Source organism: Alligator sinensis, unplaced genomic scaffold (assembly GCF_000455745.1).
Source record: "Alligator sinensis unplaced genomic scaffold, ASM45574v1 scaffold366_1, whole genome shotgun sequence".
NCBI classification, from domain to species: Eukaryota; Metazoa; Chordata; order Crocodylia; family Alligatoridae; genus Alligator; species Alligator sinensis.
Genome location: NW_005841851.1, coordinates 1,220,130 through 1,235,387, shown reverse-complemented (window position 1 = coordinate 1,235,387; position 15,258 = coordinate 1,220,130). Strand labels below are relative to the sequence as shown.

The window sequence follows — 15,258 nt, the reverse complement described above, 5'->3', positions numbered from 1 at the left end:
GCTGATGGAAAGTCTGCCAGCAGAAGGAGACCTGCAGCCTCTACTCAGCCAGGGGCATGCAGCCAGCTGGCATGAGCATAGAGGTAGAGGGCATGTGGCCAGACCCTGCTTCAGGACATCCTCATGGAGCCCTGGCCACAAGGGAAACTGCTCTTACTAGCATCCTGGAAGGGTCTGTCTGCCTTCCTCTTCCTCTCCAGGGATCTTCAGCCCCCGCGCAGAGGCAGGCAGGAGTGGGGATGGGCATATGAAGCTAGGCTGGGGTGTTCCCCAGGGACAGAGAGACCTAATGCTGCTCATGGACCTGATCCTTTTCCCACTGAGTTGGGAGGTGGAGGGGGGCTGTACAAACGTGTTGGTATGACTGGCTCTTCTGTGCCCCCTTGCAGCTGAGCTCTGGAGGACAGCTGGTGGCCAAGCTGTGTGGGCAGGTGAGCACGGACACGGAGGAGGCTCCGGGCAACAAGACGTACCACTCTGTCGACAACACTCTCACCGTTACCTTCCGCTCTGACTACTCCAATGAGAAGCAGTTCACAGGCTTCGAGGCCTTCTACGCTGCTGAAGGTGAGAGCCAACCCCTGGCTAGGGAGAAAGCAACTGCACGGGGGCAGTGCCCCTCCTGGCCTCACACACCCTCTGTCAGGTGGCCTTGAGGCCTGGAGGAGGGACAGTCCCGTGCCCTGTGCAGGGTGCGAGGGAGAGGAGGGCGCGGGGTGCTACCAGTGAGGTTCTCGGCAGTGGGTAGGAGCTGGCTCAGACAGACACAAGCAGATTTTAAGGAGTTTCCAGCTAACACGCAGGAGCATCTCCCTTCTCTCCTTACCCTGCTCCATAGCTTCCATCTTGCCACCTTCTGCAGAGGACACTCGGTGTTAGGCCCTGCCCCGCACGCCCCAGCACACAATCCAGTTGGCTGATTCTGGTGTGTTTAACTCTGCTAGATGTGGACGAGTGCAAACTGCTGGTGGATGGGGAGCCGCTGTGTGACCACTACTGCCATAACTACCTGGGTGGCTACTACTGCAGCTGCAGGGTGGGCTATGCGCTCCTTAAGAACAAGAGGACATGCACAGGTGAGTCTGCTCCCCTCCCTGCCCCGGCTTGTGCTCAGGTGAGGCCCACTCAATCACCCGGATCACCCAGTGAAGTCCAAGTCTGGAGCATCCCAAGGCCCAGTTGCAGCCCATGCAATGCAGAGGAAGTTATTGTGCTTGGGCAGGGGGAAAGGCATTATCTGGAGGCTCTGGGGGCTTCAGTCTAGTTTCCAGGCATTTGCCCGCTGTCCCTGTGGTGGGCAGGCTCCAATGGCAGACCAGAGATTGGGTGTGCAATTGCCCCCTGGGACTGCTCCTCCAGGGTTTGGGCACAGGATGGAGGAAGGAAGCCCTCTTTCTGCTGCCCCAGCTGGATCCTGCGGGCTCCAGGCTCCAGCAGCCCACACCGATGTCCTGTAAAGGCTGAGGCGCAGACCCGCTGTTCTAGCCTCGCACGAGAAGCTGTGATCAAGGAGGCTGAGCACGAGCCGATCCCCAGCTCAGATGGAGACAGCATTGACCTGCTTCTGCCTGCCTGTCACAGCATGGACACCAGAGCTTCTGTGCTTGTGACACCAGCCACCTGAATCCAGCTGCAGATGTGTGAGAGGCCATGCATGGCCATCCCCTCCACAGGGCTAGAGCTGCAGGCCCCCAGCCATCTCCGCTGCTCTGCATGTGCTGCTGGAAGAAGGTTCATGACAAGGAACGATTGTCCGTCTGCATCGGCGCAGCGATCAGCACCTCGGGGCTTGCTCTGCCTGCAACGTGCTGTGAGCCAACATAGGACAGAAGCCAGATTCCTCGTAGCTGAGCGGCTTCATCAGGCTGGGGCTGGATCCTGCATGTGGGAGGACCTGGGGATGCTCAGTGCTCCCTAGATGTAGGCATAGCCTGCAGATCCTCCTCCTGTCTGGAGCCTTTGAAGTCTGACACTCCTGCATGGCTCTGGGGTGACTGTTCCACCCCCCTCTAGTGCAAACACTCCCAAACTTTGGGATCCCTCGGGTCTTGTTCAGGAGCTGTGCTCCCCAACCTGCAGTGCACTGGGAACTCTTGCTTGCTGCCCAGCCCCATCTCCTCCTGCCAGTGTGTGTAGCACAAGGGGTCAGTGGGATTGGCTCTGCCTTTAAAGCATATCCCCCATCTTGCTTTGGAAACATGCTTTGAGGCCATCCCAGCCTCTGACTGGGCTCCGGAGGACAGGCCTGTTGGAACCACACTGGCCCCTGTGATTTGGGCTTCCATCTTAGCAGGCTGAGATTGACAAGCCTTTCTTGTCTATTTGTTTCTTCTCCTTTATCTTCCAGCTTGAGATAATTAACCTGCTGCTGCTTAAGCAGAGATCAAGACAGACATGCGGGGAAGAGCTGGCTCACCCTCCTTCCTGACCTGCCAGCGGCTGCATGTCACACGGAAGCCGAGGGATGGGTCTCGGCTCCTTTGCGCACGTCTGGGTTTCCTTCCTTTCAGGCCTGTGGCCTGCAGACAATAAAATGGCCTTTCCTGTCCAAAGCTGACTGCAGCCTCAAGGTCCATTTTTTGTTTGTGTGTTTGCATTGCTCCACGTGTTACTAAGGAAAAGGAAAGGCAGATAAGGCAGAGGCTGGTGACCGAGTGCACTCCTGAGAGGTGCCTTGGGCCCCAACATGAGCCGGAGAGAAGCTGCCTCTTGCTTTTAGTGCACTGCTTCAGCTGCTGGGCTGATCAAGCCGAACGCTTAAACTAGAACGGGATGCAAGCCACCTCACTCCCCACTTAGCATCACTGGGTGACTTCAGATCTATGCCCGTGCTAAAACACCAAGCCTCTTCTCTGTGATGGACAAAGCCAAGAGCCTCAGTTCTGGGCATACTCATGCTTGGGAAAGGTTTGATCTCTCTCTAGACCCTGACATGGTGATTGCCCACATCTCCCTTTAGGACCCAACCCTGTGCTCATGGCTTGTCCTGTCGGGTCCTCTGGAAAGTCTCTGGGCTTCAGCTGTGCTGGGAAACAAAGCAGTAACTAAGCAAAGCAGCTCCAGGATGGAGTTTCCCTTCTTGAGGAGCAGCATCTGCCACTTGAAGCAGCAGCATGAAGAGGTGACCCTTTCCAGGTGGATTTAAATAAAAGTGGCTCCAGTCCGTGCCCAGCTCCCTCTTCCTACATAGTACTGGTGCTGTGATCTTTCCTGGCATCCTCACAGCACCCATCCATACCTTCCTCTCCTGTTGCAGGATGACATGAGAGTTGGTTAGGTCCATCCCAGCAGAGCATTCCCTGGGCACAGGATCCAGGCTCTGTTCTCTGTTTAGTACCATTGCTAGTGTTGTCCAGTTGCTTCCCTGCATCCTTCCCCAGCCCCACTCCCCCCGCCATTCATCTCTCGTCTCTTCTCTTGGACTGTCAGCTCCTTGGAGCAGGCACCCGCTCTCGGTCTGTGTGTTTGCAGTACCTAGTATACAGGGATCCGGGATCCTGACTAGGGCTCCTAGACACTATTTGAATTCAAAGAGCATCTGCAAGTGGGATATTAACTAATAGAGGTGGAGAGGCAGGTGGAAAAGCCACCCACAGATCAAACCAAGCTTTAAAGAGCTCAACAAGCTCACAAAGCCAGCAAGAGTGAGGAAGTAGAGGCTCTTGGCACTGGGAGCTCCATCTCTGCCCCACGCTGCTGTCCTGCATTCAGCTAATTCCTGCACTGAAATCATTCCTCCTGAGAGTTGGCATGAGGTTGACTCAAAAGAGACCTGGGTTTGGCCCTGGCCCAGCAACCGATGTCCTGTGTGACCTGGGGTAAGTCTCTGGCACCGGTGCACCTGTGTTCTCAATCTGCAACGTGGGCTGATAGGGCCGTGCTACTTTGCTGTGCGGGTTGCAAGGGTGAAGCCAATTACTGTGTGTAAAGCACTCGGACACTCCAGGGACAAGGGCCACAGTGGCAGGGTGGTCACCAGGACCCTGTCAGGATATGTGCTGTCTTGCCTTGAAGATGTGTTGCAGGCATCCACGCTGGGACCAGCTGGAGGCACCGGGGTGACTCGCTGGCATGATTACAATCCGCTTTTTGTTAGAAACCTAATGAGCCAGTGCCAATGAACTCACAAGTTTAGAGGGGCTCGTTTCTCAGAGTTTAGGTCTCTGGCAAATGTCTCGCTGTGATTCTAATAAAAATATGGGATAAGTATAATTGAGCACTCTCTGGGCAGCTCTAAAACCCTGTCTGAGAAGCCCAGGGACAGGATTACTGCTGTGAGTGGGTTGAAAATGATTCAATCCTTTTTGGGGCTGGCTAGTTTATGAGCTCCTTGCTTGCAGACTTGTGAAATAAAAATACAGCCCTGCCAAAGGCAGCTCCCTGTGGCCACATTCAGGAGATATTGCACAGGAAAGTAGGGCAGGTTCTGAAGTGTTTCATCTTCAAGCAGCAAATCCCTTAGATCCAGCACGAGGCACCTCCTCCTGTCTGCTCAGCTAGTTTTGGCTGCTGCTTGTGGCCATGGCTCCAGGGGGTTTATTTCCCTCTGCTGGGATTGTCTCACAGCATCGCACAACATCCCCTGACTCTCCAATCCCCTGGAGAATTGAGTTTCAGTGGACACTGATTCAGGACCCAGTCAACTTCCATCTTTCCCCTCCCTGGGTCCTTCAAAGCAAGGTGAAGGCTCAGGTGAAAGCTCCATTTTCAGCATCAGTGAGATATCAGCATTGCCCTGTTCGTATTATTTGTGCTGTGATAGCACACAAGGGTCCCAGGTATGGACTTCTTGTCCTAGGTGTTATCCAGGCACAGAAGAGCCTGTCCCAGCCTCACAGCACTGCTCCATGTCAGTGCTAGGGGCAGGTAAAACCTCAGTGGATGCATCTACGTGAGACATTTACTGTGGAGTTGCCTGATTAGCTCTGCAGTAAAACATTGGCATTTATCTACACATGCGGTGCTATCAGGACAGAGCAAACCAATTAACTTCACCATAGGATAGTACTGCCAGGCACGATTGCTATCCTACAGTGGCGTTTACTCCACTGCAACACACATGTAAATGGTGACAGGGCTGGCTGTGGCACAAAGGTGCTTTAGTGCGGGGGCTGCCTGCCAGCTAGCCCCACACTGGAGCACCCTCATGCCGCAGCCAGCCCCTCCGCAGCATGTTGAGCCAGGTCAGAGCACCCCCAGGCTGGTAGGCTGACCCAGAGGGCCAGCTCAATGTGCTGTGGTCCTAGGCCGGGGTGGGCAAAATACAGCCTGTGGGACCCCTAAAAAAATTAGAAAATTAGTATTTATTTGCTCCTGGCTGCCTGTCAAAGATGACAGGAGACAGAGGCAGTAGGACCCAGGGGAAGCCAGTGGCATGACCCAGCCGCACAACCTGCCCAGCCCCACCCCACCCCCAACCAGAAGCCCCTGCCTAGCATCAGAGAGGAAAATACAGCCGACAGCTTGCCAAAACTCAGTAAGCGGCCCTTCGCCCAAAATAATTGCCCACCCCTGTCCTAGACACACATGCAAATGGCATGCCCTGGAGCAATAAACTCCAGCACAAACTGCAACCAAGTTTATTCAGGGGTGCTACCTGCATGTGTAGACATGCCCAGCACCTGTCAGGCTCGCGGAAGTACCAGACTAAGTTCCTCTCACCCACTCACCTGTCTCTGCCAGTGGTCAGCACCTGGTACTTCAGAGGAAGGCATAAATCCATAAGCAGCTTTGAAGCATCACGCTTCTGTGAAGACATTCTTTCCTAACCCCAGGCAAAGTGCCTGATATAGGGGTCGTGCATGGCAGCAACTTGCAAAGGTATGAATTGAAGGAATAAACCTTAAATGCATGCTGTGCCTTTCTCCATGCTAACAAGCACTGTATCTTGGTTCCTATCTGTTTTAGGCTTGCTTTTGGATCACTCTTGCATGGACTAAGGTCAGGCCCATTCATTTTGTAACATGAAAGAATTGTAGTTTGTAAGAGAGAAACCAATTTTCCACTAACTTACTTGGTCCATTCAGCAGTTCAAAATTCTGTATTAAACAGGGTTTGATTTCTAGTCTGTCTCTGCAATGAATAGAAGGGAGGGTGATTGCAGGGATATTTTCTACCAAGTACCAGAAAGCAAAGTGATGAAGCCAAAGTTTTCAAATCAATATTTTCAGCAGCCCCGTCAGTGGCTTGGGAGAAGAATAATTGCACCGAGGACACTTGTTTGCTCTCCCATAATCAGCAGACGCTGCAGGACATTGAGCACTGAGTTGAAAAAAAAATGAGGTACTCACTTGCACAATAAAAGCATTCACCAATTATTCTTCATGAGTATGGAATGGAAAGAAGAGATTGATGTCTACCTGTAACACAGCTCAATGATTATTTTGCACTTGCAACAGAAAACTTAAGCCACCTCTAAATTAAGAAAAAAAGAGCAGAGCTGCAAGGTTAGGTCCAGAGTCGGCTGACAAACTCCTGACAAGTCAGTTGAGGTTTCTGTACCATCAGTCCTTCAGGATGAAAGCAAGTTCAGTCTGCAGGCAGGGGAGGTCCCGAGTTCAGCTTCAAAGCAGAATTTTTTCTTTAGCGGTGGATTCCTCTGATCTGCGTTTTTATCTCTGATGTTTGGGTACCAAGTTAGGCACTTGTGGGATTTGCAGTAGGAAATGCCCTTGATGCCTGGATACCCTGGGGAGGATCGAGGGGCTTCTGTAGAAAGTGATTACTCAAGAGAAGGGTGATGGAGAGGAGCGATGTCAGCTGGCTAGAGGAGGTCACAGCTCTCTAAAAGAACTGTTTGCAAGGCCCAAGTGCATCATTCTTTGTATGGTTAGCCCCACTGTGCTGGGAGCTGTTCACTGCAGCAAAACAGTAGGAAAAATAAAACAGACCTTAGCCCAAAGTTCTTGCACCTCAACCAGAATCAGCACTTCCTATAGCAAAAGATTTTAATATTGCATATCTAAGGGTTAAATGAAAGCAGGCTGTACCCTCCTGAAGAGGAGGAGACTGGAATTTGAAAGCAGAAAATCCAAGAATTGCTGAAGAGGGTGTTAGGATGCAGCACACGTCCCTGCCCTGAGCAGTTTCCATCTACATGGACAACAGAAAACACAACACGGCCTCCTGGGGAATCATCTGCATTTAATGAGTGGATGATGGCATATTAGTTGCTAGAGATTGGTATGGTGGGTATGTCCCAAAGCCAGCCAGTTTTCCTTTTACAATTAATTTAGTATTATAGTGGCACGAAACTTTTCGGAACTGTTACAGCCAGTCCATCAGTAAAGGAAACTGCTCTCATAGCCTATCGTAAAGCCTTTGTACCCAGCTGATCAAAGCACTGCTTCACAGCAATCATGCCATCAAAAAGCAAAGATCCTCTAGGCGCTTGTGGATGTTCCTCTCTGCCTTTCTTTAGCAGGGAGCATTGTGGCTTCAGTTGTGTCAGTAAGAGACAGAGCTGGCTTTTCACAGAGAATAAAATCACATTGGAAATTTCTGGCAGCAATCAAGGAAGAGCAGTCTGAAGCCTCTGGAAATGAGGGACAGGTAGTTTTGATTAGAAGCATTTACAGCCTGGGCACCGTGAACTAGCCACACCTTTAGTGCTTTGGTATTTGCCAGGGCTTCTCAGATGCTCCCTGCCAGTTGCTTGCATGGTGGCCTTACATCCTGTTACCTTTTCATCTTAATTCTGCAGTGACTTGACAACTAAGGGCCTGGCTCCTTCTCCTGCTCCCTGCACCCCCTGCCTCTGGGCACCATCCCTGATGTAAAACTGCTGACTAGTTCTTGTGATCTTTTATGCTTTTTTGCCTTCTAGCTCATTGTCAAAGCCAGTCTTTCACCAAGAGATCTGGAGAAATCACCAGCCCCAACTATCCCAAGGCTTATCCCAAACTCTCCTCCTGCAGCTACAGTATCCGGGTGGAAGACGGCTTCATGATCATCCTGGAATTTGTGGAAACCTTTAATGTGGAAGTGCACCCAGAGGCATTGTGTCCCTACGATGCCCTTAAGGTCAGTTGGGCTCCACTGCTGGGCCAGCTTTCTCCCCTCAAATTGTAGCCTCCCTGCCCTCCCACTCTTGGGTAGTTTTCTTGCTTGGGAAGTTCAGACAAGAGACATCCCCTTCCTTCCCAGCTCTCAGACAGAGGTGGTAGGACTAAATCCCACCTTCTGTCCATTACACATGGCATCATGTCATGCACAACACTTAAGCTCTTGGTACCTGAGTTTGCACATCTATAAAATGGCCATAGTGCCCCCCACCCAGGGCTAATCTCTCTCTGAAGCACTTTGAGATGCTTTGATGTAAACTTCTCTATATAAAATGATTGCCCTGACTTGCCATTAGGCAGAAGAGCTACAATTTGCTGAAGAGCTCCACAATTAGCAGCCTGAGCAGTCCCTGGCTAGCTGCCATTGTCCTCAAGCAGAAGGATACATTCCTTAACTTGACTAAGGATAGGTTAGGCAGAGGTGCTTGAGTTGTCTCGTTGTTTCAGATTAAAACACCAAAAAAGCAGTACGGCCCATTCTGTGGACAGACTTTGCCTCCGAAAATTGAGACAGGAAGCAACGCTGTTGATATTACTTTCACCACTGATATCTCAGGAGACCACACTGGATGGAAGATCAAATATACTACAACAGGTGGGTTATTAGGGCTGGGCTTTCTTGCCATCCAGAAATTTGGTTGTTCTCTGGGAGGCAGGTTTCTGATGGTGATTTCAAGAGAGATCAGGGAGAGTAGTTGTGTTGCTATGCAATGAGGACTGGGTTGGTATTAAAGATAACATGGGTATGATGTCAAAATTTAAATGAATACCTTATCTCAATTTTCAGTAAGAATAGATACAAAGGCAAGATCCCTAATGGGGTGTGAGGGAATGGAAAGGGAAGTTACTGCTTCTAAGGCAGAAGCAAAACCCAAAATTGCTTAATCCTCTCAAGTCTGTGGGGCTAGATTTGTTTTTTAAAGAACTGGCTTTTAAAAACAAATATCAGCTTGGCAGGAAGCACCATATAGAAAACAGCAGGGGAAGTGATGTAGGTGAGTATAGACCCCATTACTCTGGCTGCAGTAGTATGCACACATTGAAGGAAAGAATAATTAAAGACATGGACGTAAATTAAATGGGATCAAATACAGGCAGACTGCAGATGAAGAGGATAGCGTTCTTGGAAGGTCACTGCTTTTCAAGACAAAGGAAGTGTGGTCACTCTAAACTAAACTACCTGGATGTATTGTGTATTTGGATAGGGCTGATCCTGTCTCAGGCAGGGGGTTGGACTAGATCAGATGTTCTCAATCTTTTGCACCTTACGTCCCACCAACCATTTTGTCAAAAAACCCTGATCCCACTGTGATAAAAACAAAACCCCACTGTTTGAGAGAGCCATTGATTCCTCTTTGAAGTGCAAACAACTTTAATTTTTTTCAACTGGGCAATGAGTTGAAGTCCCACCTACATGACCTTTGAGTCCCACCACTGCTTGAGAAACACTGGACTAGATGATCTGTGGAGTCCCTTCCCGCCCTACTGCTCTGATTCTGTGACATGACTAGGCATTGGTACAGGGTCATAGGCAGAGTTATCACTTAAAGTGGAGAAGTGAAGTAGTACAACAATTGTAGAGTGGGTAAGACACTAGCTAAAATTAAGATAATGGGTGGTGTTGAAGGAGGGAGGTTATTAGTAGACCTACCATAGGACTGGTCTTGGGACCCATGTTCATTAACATTTTCTTTAACGATCTTTACACAAGATGTAGGAACACACAAAAAAAATTACCGATGACACAAAGTTGGGAGATGCAAATACAGAGCAGGGTGGGAACAGCATAGCGGAAAAGTTGGCTGGTCTTGAGGGAAATGCGGTCCTAGGATGCACCAGATGAGATACTGCTAGCAAAGACAGGAACATCTGAATGCCAGTGCCCAAAGCACAGGTGCAGGTGGGCCTCATCTGCATTGCTACCCAGAGTTTGACCACTACCTTCAAGGAGGAATTCAAACCAGAACTGGAAGAAACAGAGCTACTAGGATAATAAGGGGAAGGGAAAGTGTGCGTTAGGAGAAGACACTAAAAGAGCTGGGCTTGTGCAGTTTAGCTGAAAGCTGGGTGGAGATCCAGTTGCTGTCTTTAAATTCCCTGAAGGGAAAGCACCAGAGAGGTAGAAGAGCTGGTTAAGTTAAAGGGCAGTGTCTGCCCTAAAACTAGTGGGAGTGTACTGGCCAGGAATAAATTTAGGCTGGCAATGAGGCTTCTGACCACCAGCAGAATGAGGGTCTGAAGCAGCCTCTTGAGAAGTGTAATTGGGGGTGGGGAGAAAACATAAGCTGTTTTAAGGTGGAGTTTGGTAAACTCATGAAAGCAGATGGACAATGTAGTTACCTGCAGTAGCAGGGAACAGGGCTGATCCAGGGGATCCCTTCTAGTCATATATTTAAAACCAGTGTTGTTCTTTTTAGCGCTCACATTCATTTCTGCCACACTTGCACCTTGTCACCTTTTTGGCTAAGCTCAGTAGCAAAGGTACTTCCATGAGATTGAGTTCACTGATACACGCGTGTTACCCTACTCTTCCAAACAACCTTCCCTTCTGCAGCCTTAATGGGGATCTTAGGATTATAGCAAATGGTTCCTGTGTTCTCTGTACAGGGCAGAGTCAACGGCATGTCACAGGATCTGTCCTAAATGGAGATTTTCCTTTAGCTCAAGTAATTGCTTCTTTGCACGTTTGGAGCAGGATATTGTCTATCACTTCCATCAGCATAAAGGCCCAGAATGCCAAAGTGTGCAGCCTAGTGATGACAGCTGGTGCCACAGTTGTTGGTCACAGCTGTCATTTCACCACCCAACACATCTAGGACATTCATTTCCCTTCAAAGAAAAGAGGCCCCTACTCATGACTTGACTCCAAGCTACTCTCAGAACTCAGTGAGGCAGGACAACAGCGATCAGGCAGCTCCATTTCACACTTACATGTCACCAGAGCTTTATTGAAGTTTAAAAAGTCTGCCAGGGAGTATCCAGAGCAATAGGTGCTCCAGGACCAGAACGTCTGGGGTGGTTTGGGCAGTACGGAGCAAGCATTGGGCTTGTTTAGAGCAAAAGAGAAAGAGTCTTCACTGCATAACTCTAGATTGAGTAGTCTTCCAGCGTGGGGCTGAATCTGAGTAATCAAATTACACTGTGGGGATGACCGGAGCGTGTGTCAGCAAGGTTTTACTGTGCCTGCCTCACTTAAATGTTTCCTTCTGCTCTCAGTAACTTTTGTGTGTGCATGCTTGTGTGTGTGTGGGAAGAGATGACACACAGCAGTTCTTATCAGTCGTTACCAACAAAGATTAGACTCCATTTCAGAAGGAAATATGATGTTTTGTCATGCATCCCTCTACAGCTCTGTTGTGCCCTAATCCTAAAGCACCACCCAATGGCCACATCAGACCAGTGCAAGCACAATACATTCTGAAGGATTATTACGATCTGTCTTGTGATGCTGGATATGTGCTGTTGGAAGTAGGTAAACCACAAGCTCCTCATATTCTGCTTTCCCTTGCAGACTTAAATCTTTGTTGGAGTAGACAGCAGGCAGGATTTCTGGCTGTTTAACCACTGTCACACACAAACAATTTCTTTCCAAACCATAAACGTGTGCATGTTAGCTATCGTCTTTCAGTTGTCCTTTCCAAAGAACTGTCCTTTCCCAAACAGGTTTTATTGATGCTTTTGGGCTGCTGCACGTGTAAGTTTGTTTGTGGCTGCATTGGGAGATAAAAAAAAGAAGACTGTAAAGCCTGGCCCACTGAGGCAATATGCTAAGCATTAAGGCAGAAAAATTAAAGCTAGAACATGTTTTGTGTCTGCTGTCTAAAAAAATATTTTAGACAACTTCACAGCATTTCAACTTCAGTTCCCAGCAGGGGACTTCTGATGATATTCCAAATGCAGAAGCCTGTTGGGAGCGTATACTTAGATCACAGTCTTGCTGTTATCGTGTACTTTCAGTAAGACCCGTCCTTATTTTAATGCTTAGTATAAAAATATACCTCGTCTGACTATTCCTTCTTTCTACATGTTTGGTATTACTCTAGTACCTGTTCTGGTTACGAGTTAGATGTTGCTTCCATTTATGTTCAAAATCAAGACAACTAATTATATTAGAGCTTTGTCTATTCATTTCACCATGACATACGATAAAGGGAGGGTTTGTGCAAAAATTGATCAACTGCAAGATATGCTACATCTTCCTTCTTGACATACACTTTACATGACTTTACAGCGATACATTTCTCATTGATGGGGACTCCAGAGAAGCATAAGTGGGTCAGACTGCTGTAGCAAACAAATGTAAAGTGGATTCAAACTCCCAGGAAAATTATGCTTCCCTCCCTTATTTCACATGTCCCTCAAACCTCAGCCAGGTAGGGTTTGTTTGGTGTCCAGGAGGACAGTTATTAGTTATTGGAAAACAGTACGAATGTAACATAGGGACTACTGTTCCCACTGTAAAAGTGTTAAGGTACTGCAACAAAGTGAGAACAGGCGAGGACATCTGAGAAAGGCATCACAGGCCTATAAGATCTATTTAGTACAGCATATTTTTATTTCAGGCTGGTGAGCAGACATTAAGTCTGACTTTTTTTTTCAGGGAGTAGCAACACTGTGAAGTTGACCGAGTCAGTTTTTAACGAAATAAATAGATCTTTATGTCCTCTTTTTTTGCCCTATAGAATGAACTGGTTGTGAAATCTTTTAAAGCAGAATGTCAAAAGGATGGTTCCTGGAATAAGCCGATGGCAAAATGCATCAGTAAGTACATTACTATTAGGCACAAGTTTTTATCTGTGCAGTATGCTAATTTTTTACTTCTCTGACAGAGTATTTTCCTAAGTGTGAGAAAACGTAGGAGGCAGCATAGGATGAAATATTTTTATTTGGGTACAAATGACCCCTTTCTTATTAAATTGTATTTTTATTTAAAATTTAGACACTATACTTTTTTTTTTTTTTTTTTTTTTAAATCACTGCTGGCAACAGCAACGTTTGCTTTGAGATGACAGTAGCTAGGGATTTTTCTGTGGATATCCAGGCTATTATTGTAGAAGATAAATTATTCTAATAGTATTTCCACCCAACCAGCTCCTGCTCACATGGCTTAATATTTTTTTACTTTAGTCCACTTAAGGGGCTTTTTCCCCCCCTTTTTTCCCTTTTAACTGTTTAGTTGTCAACTGCGGCCCGCCTGAGGACATAGACAATGGCACTGTTACATACGTCACAAGACCTGAAGTGACCACTTACAAAGCTGAAATCCAGTACAAGTGCGAGGGCCCCTTCTACACTATGAAAGAGAAGAGTAACGGTAAGGGGAAACATTTTTTAGAGGCCTGATCTTCTGTTTCCCACAAGTACTTATGGGAAAACAGGCACTGAGATCTGGTGCAGCACTTATTTTACAGGGTTTAATTCATGCACTTAACACTTCATACATTCTCCTTAACTTCAGCTGGGGGAGTTAAATGCTTGTCACACCTGTGGAGATTCCACTTTACAAGCTCCTGTGGCACAAAGACCCTGGTCTTGGGCTACATAACTGTGAAGGATCCTGCCCTCTCACCGCTCAATAAAGGGGTGGGGATAGATAATGCACAGACAATTTTCATCCAAGACTACACAAAATTACGGTAGGACCCCATGACTGTAGTCTGGTACTTAGTCAACTAGGGGTCACAAAATGAAACTAGATCTTAAGTTTAAAACTAACAAAAGGAAATTCTTTTTCACACAGCACATAATTCAAGTGTAGAACTCATTGGCACCAGATGTGGAAGCTGATGGTTTAAGCCAGATTTTAAAAAGGAATTGGACACACTTTTGAGCACAGAAGTACAGGCTCTGAATTAGACCTTCCTAGACTTTAAATGCTGTGGGCTGTAAGTGACAGAAACAGTGGGGGAAAAACCCTGGTTACACCCGGTTCACTCCCTTTCAGCATCCACTCTGCCCCTGTGTGATACAGAATGCTGGGCAGGATGGACCTACGGTCTGACCCACAGGAGCTTGTAAAGTGGAATCGCCACAGCAAATGGCAATTCTTATGTTATGTCCAGATCCATCCATGTCTCATAGGTGCCTGGCTACGAAAATAGGACTGGGATTGTGCATGTACATTCTTAAATTTCTGCCTTTTTGAATTGCAGGTAAATACCAGTGCAGTGCTGATGGATTCTGGAAGAATTCCAAGGGAGAAAAAACACTTCCCATCTGTGAGCCAGGTAATGCGTGAATTGATATATCAAGTTTGATTGGCATAGATAAACAAGGACTTGATCTTAGGAAAATATATTCAGTAGTTGTCTTATGACCGGTCTTTAAACATTGTTATTGTCACAGTTTTATATGAGCACTGTTCACCACAAGGGATTGAGCAGCTCCTTTTATCATACAGAAGGAAACCAGCTTTTATTTAAGATGCAATTAAAAGAATGATCAAAATCATTTGTAGCTTTCCTAGTGATATTAAGTCCACAATATAACTTTTCATTAGCTATCAGCCTTCAATGAACATTAATTCCACAAAAACCCCTCAAAAAGCTAACACCTGCACAATTGTTATTAAATGTAAAACATGCCATAATTTGCCTTGTGTTAAGACTTACCAAGACGAGGTAAGTGCAATGAGTAACCCACTTTATTTGTATTAGATCAGTGAAAAATGAATGACAAACTGACGGGTCTAAACATCACAGCATCTAGAGTTCAACTGGGATCCATTGTAGTTCCCAACTCCCAAATTTATCCTTCTCCTCTTTACACTGGATCCTTTTTAAGACTCCTCTTTGGCCTTATTCCAAGTTCCACACCACTGTTAACATGAGGGCTCAAAGCTGAGAACTTGCCCTTCCCAAGACAATGTAAACCAGATTTAGGACTGCTTACACTCATACCTTTTCTATATCAATTCAAAAGCACACAAGGCTGGTATGAGAAATAGGCAGAAATTTCATAATCCTTAACCTGAGAGTTCTTTGCTTATTTGAACACTAGTCTGGTTTACATGACAACACACTAACCAAATAGGATAGAGTGAATCCAAGCCCTGTCCAGTAGCTTTATTACAGAACACTGTGAATGCTTGGGCAGCCACACAACTGATCTGCAAAATTTTGTACAAAACTTGCAGAGGGCCTGAAAAAGCCTATGAAGTCCTTCTGTGAAGAACATTCTGCATTATTTAGTCATA

General features: G+C 47.2%; 2 protein-coding genes across 4 annotated transcripts in view; one reads left to right on the top strand and one right to left on the bottom strand.

Moving 5' to 3' along the window:
* MASP2 (mannan binding lectin serine peptidase 2) overlaps nucleotides 1-15,258 on the top strand; it is a 19,358-nt gene that overhangs the window by 2,833 nt on the left and 1,267 nt on the right. Inside the window, exons 3-10 of one of the 2 annotated variants that reach the window (XM_006016158.3) lie at nucleotides 390-567; nucleotides 945-1,076; nucleotides 7,826-8,022; nucleotides 8,511-8,658; nucleotides 11,413-11,531; nucleotides 12,746-12,824; nucleotides 13,240-13,377; nucleotides 14,216-14,290. In XM_006016158.3, the coding sequence (XP_006016220.1) occupies nucleotides 390-567; nucleotides 945-1,076; nucleotides 7,826-8,022; nucleotides 8,511-8,658; nucleotides 11,413-11,531; nucleotides 12,746-12,824; nucleotides 13,240-13,377; nucleotides 14,216-14,290 (1,066 nt within the window). Of the gene's footprint in view, nucleotides 1-389; nucleotides 568-944; nucleotides 1,077-2,347; nucleotides 2,549-7,825; nucleotides 8,023-8,510; nucleotides 8,659-11,412; nucleotides 11,532-12,745; nucleotides 12,825-13,239; nucleotides 13,378-14,215; nucleotides 14,291-15,258 lie in introns of those variants that run through there. The other variant, XM_014523151.2, reaches the window with a different exon arrangement.
* Nucleotides 11,634-15,258, bottom strand: part of TARDBP (TAR DNA binding protein) — a 13,561-nt gene continuing 9,936 nt past the window's right edge. The window contains exon 6 of one of the 2 annotated variants that reach the window (XR_003095538.1): nucleotides 11,634-11,773. The gene's annotated coding sequence lies outside the window, so the exon portion shown is untranslated. The remainder of the gene's footprint in view (nucleotides 11,774-15,258) is intronic. The other variant, XR_003095539.1, reaches the window with a different exon arrangement.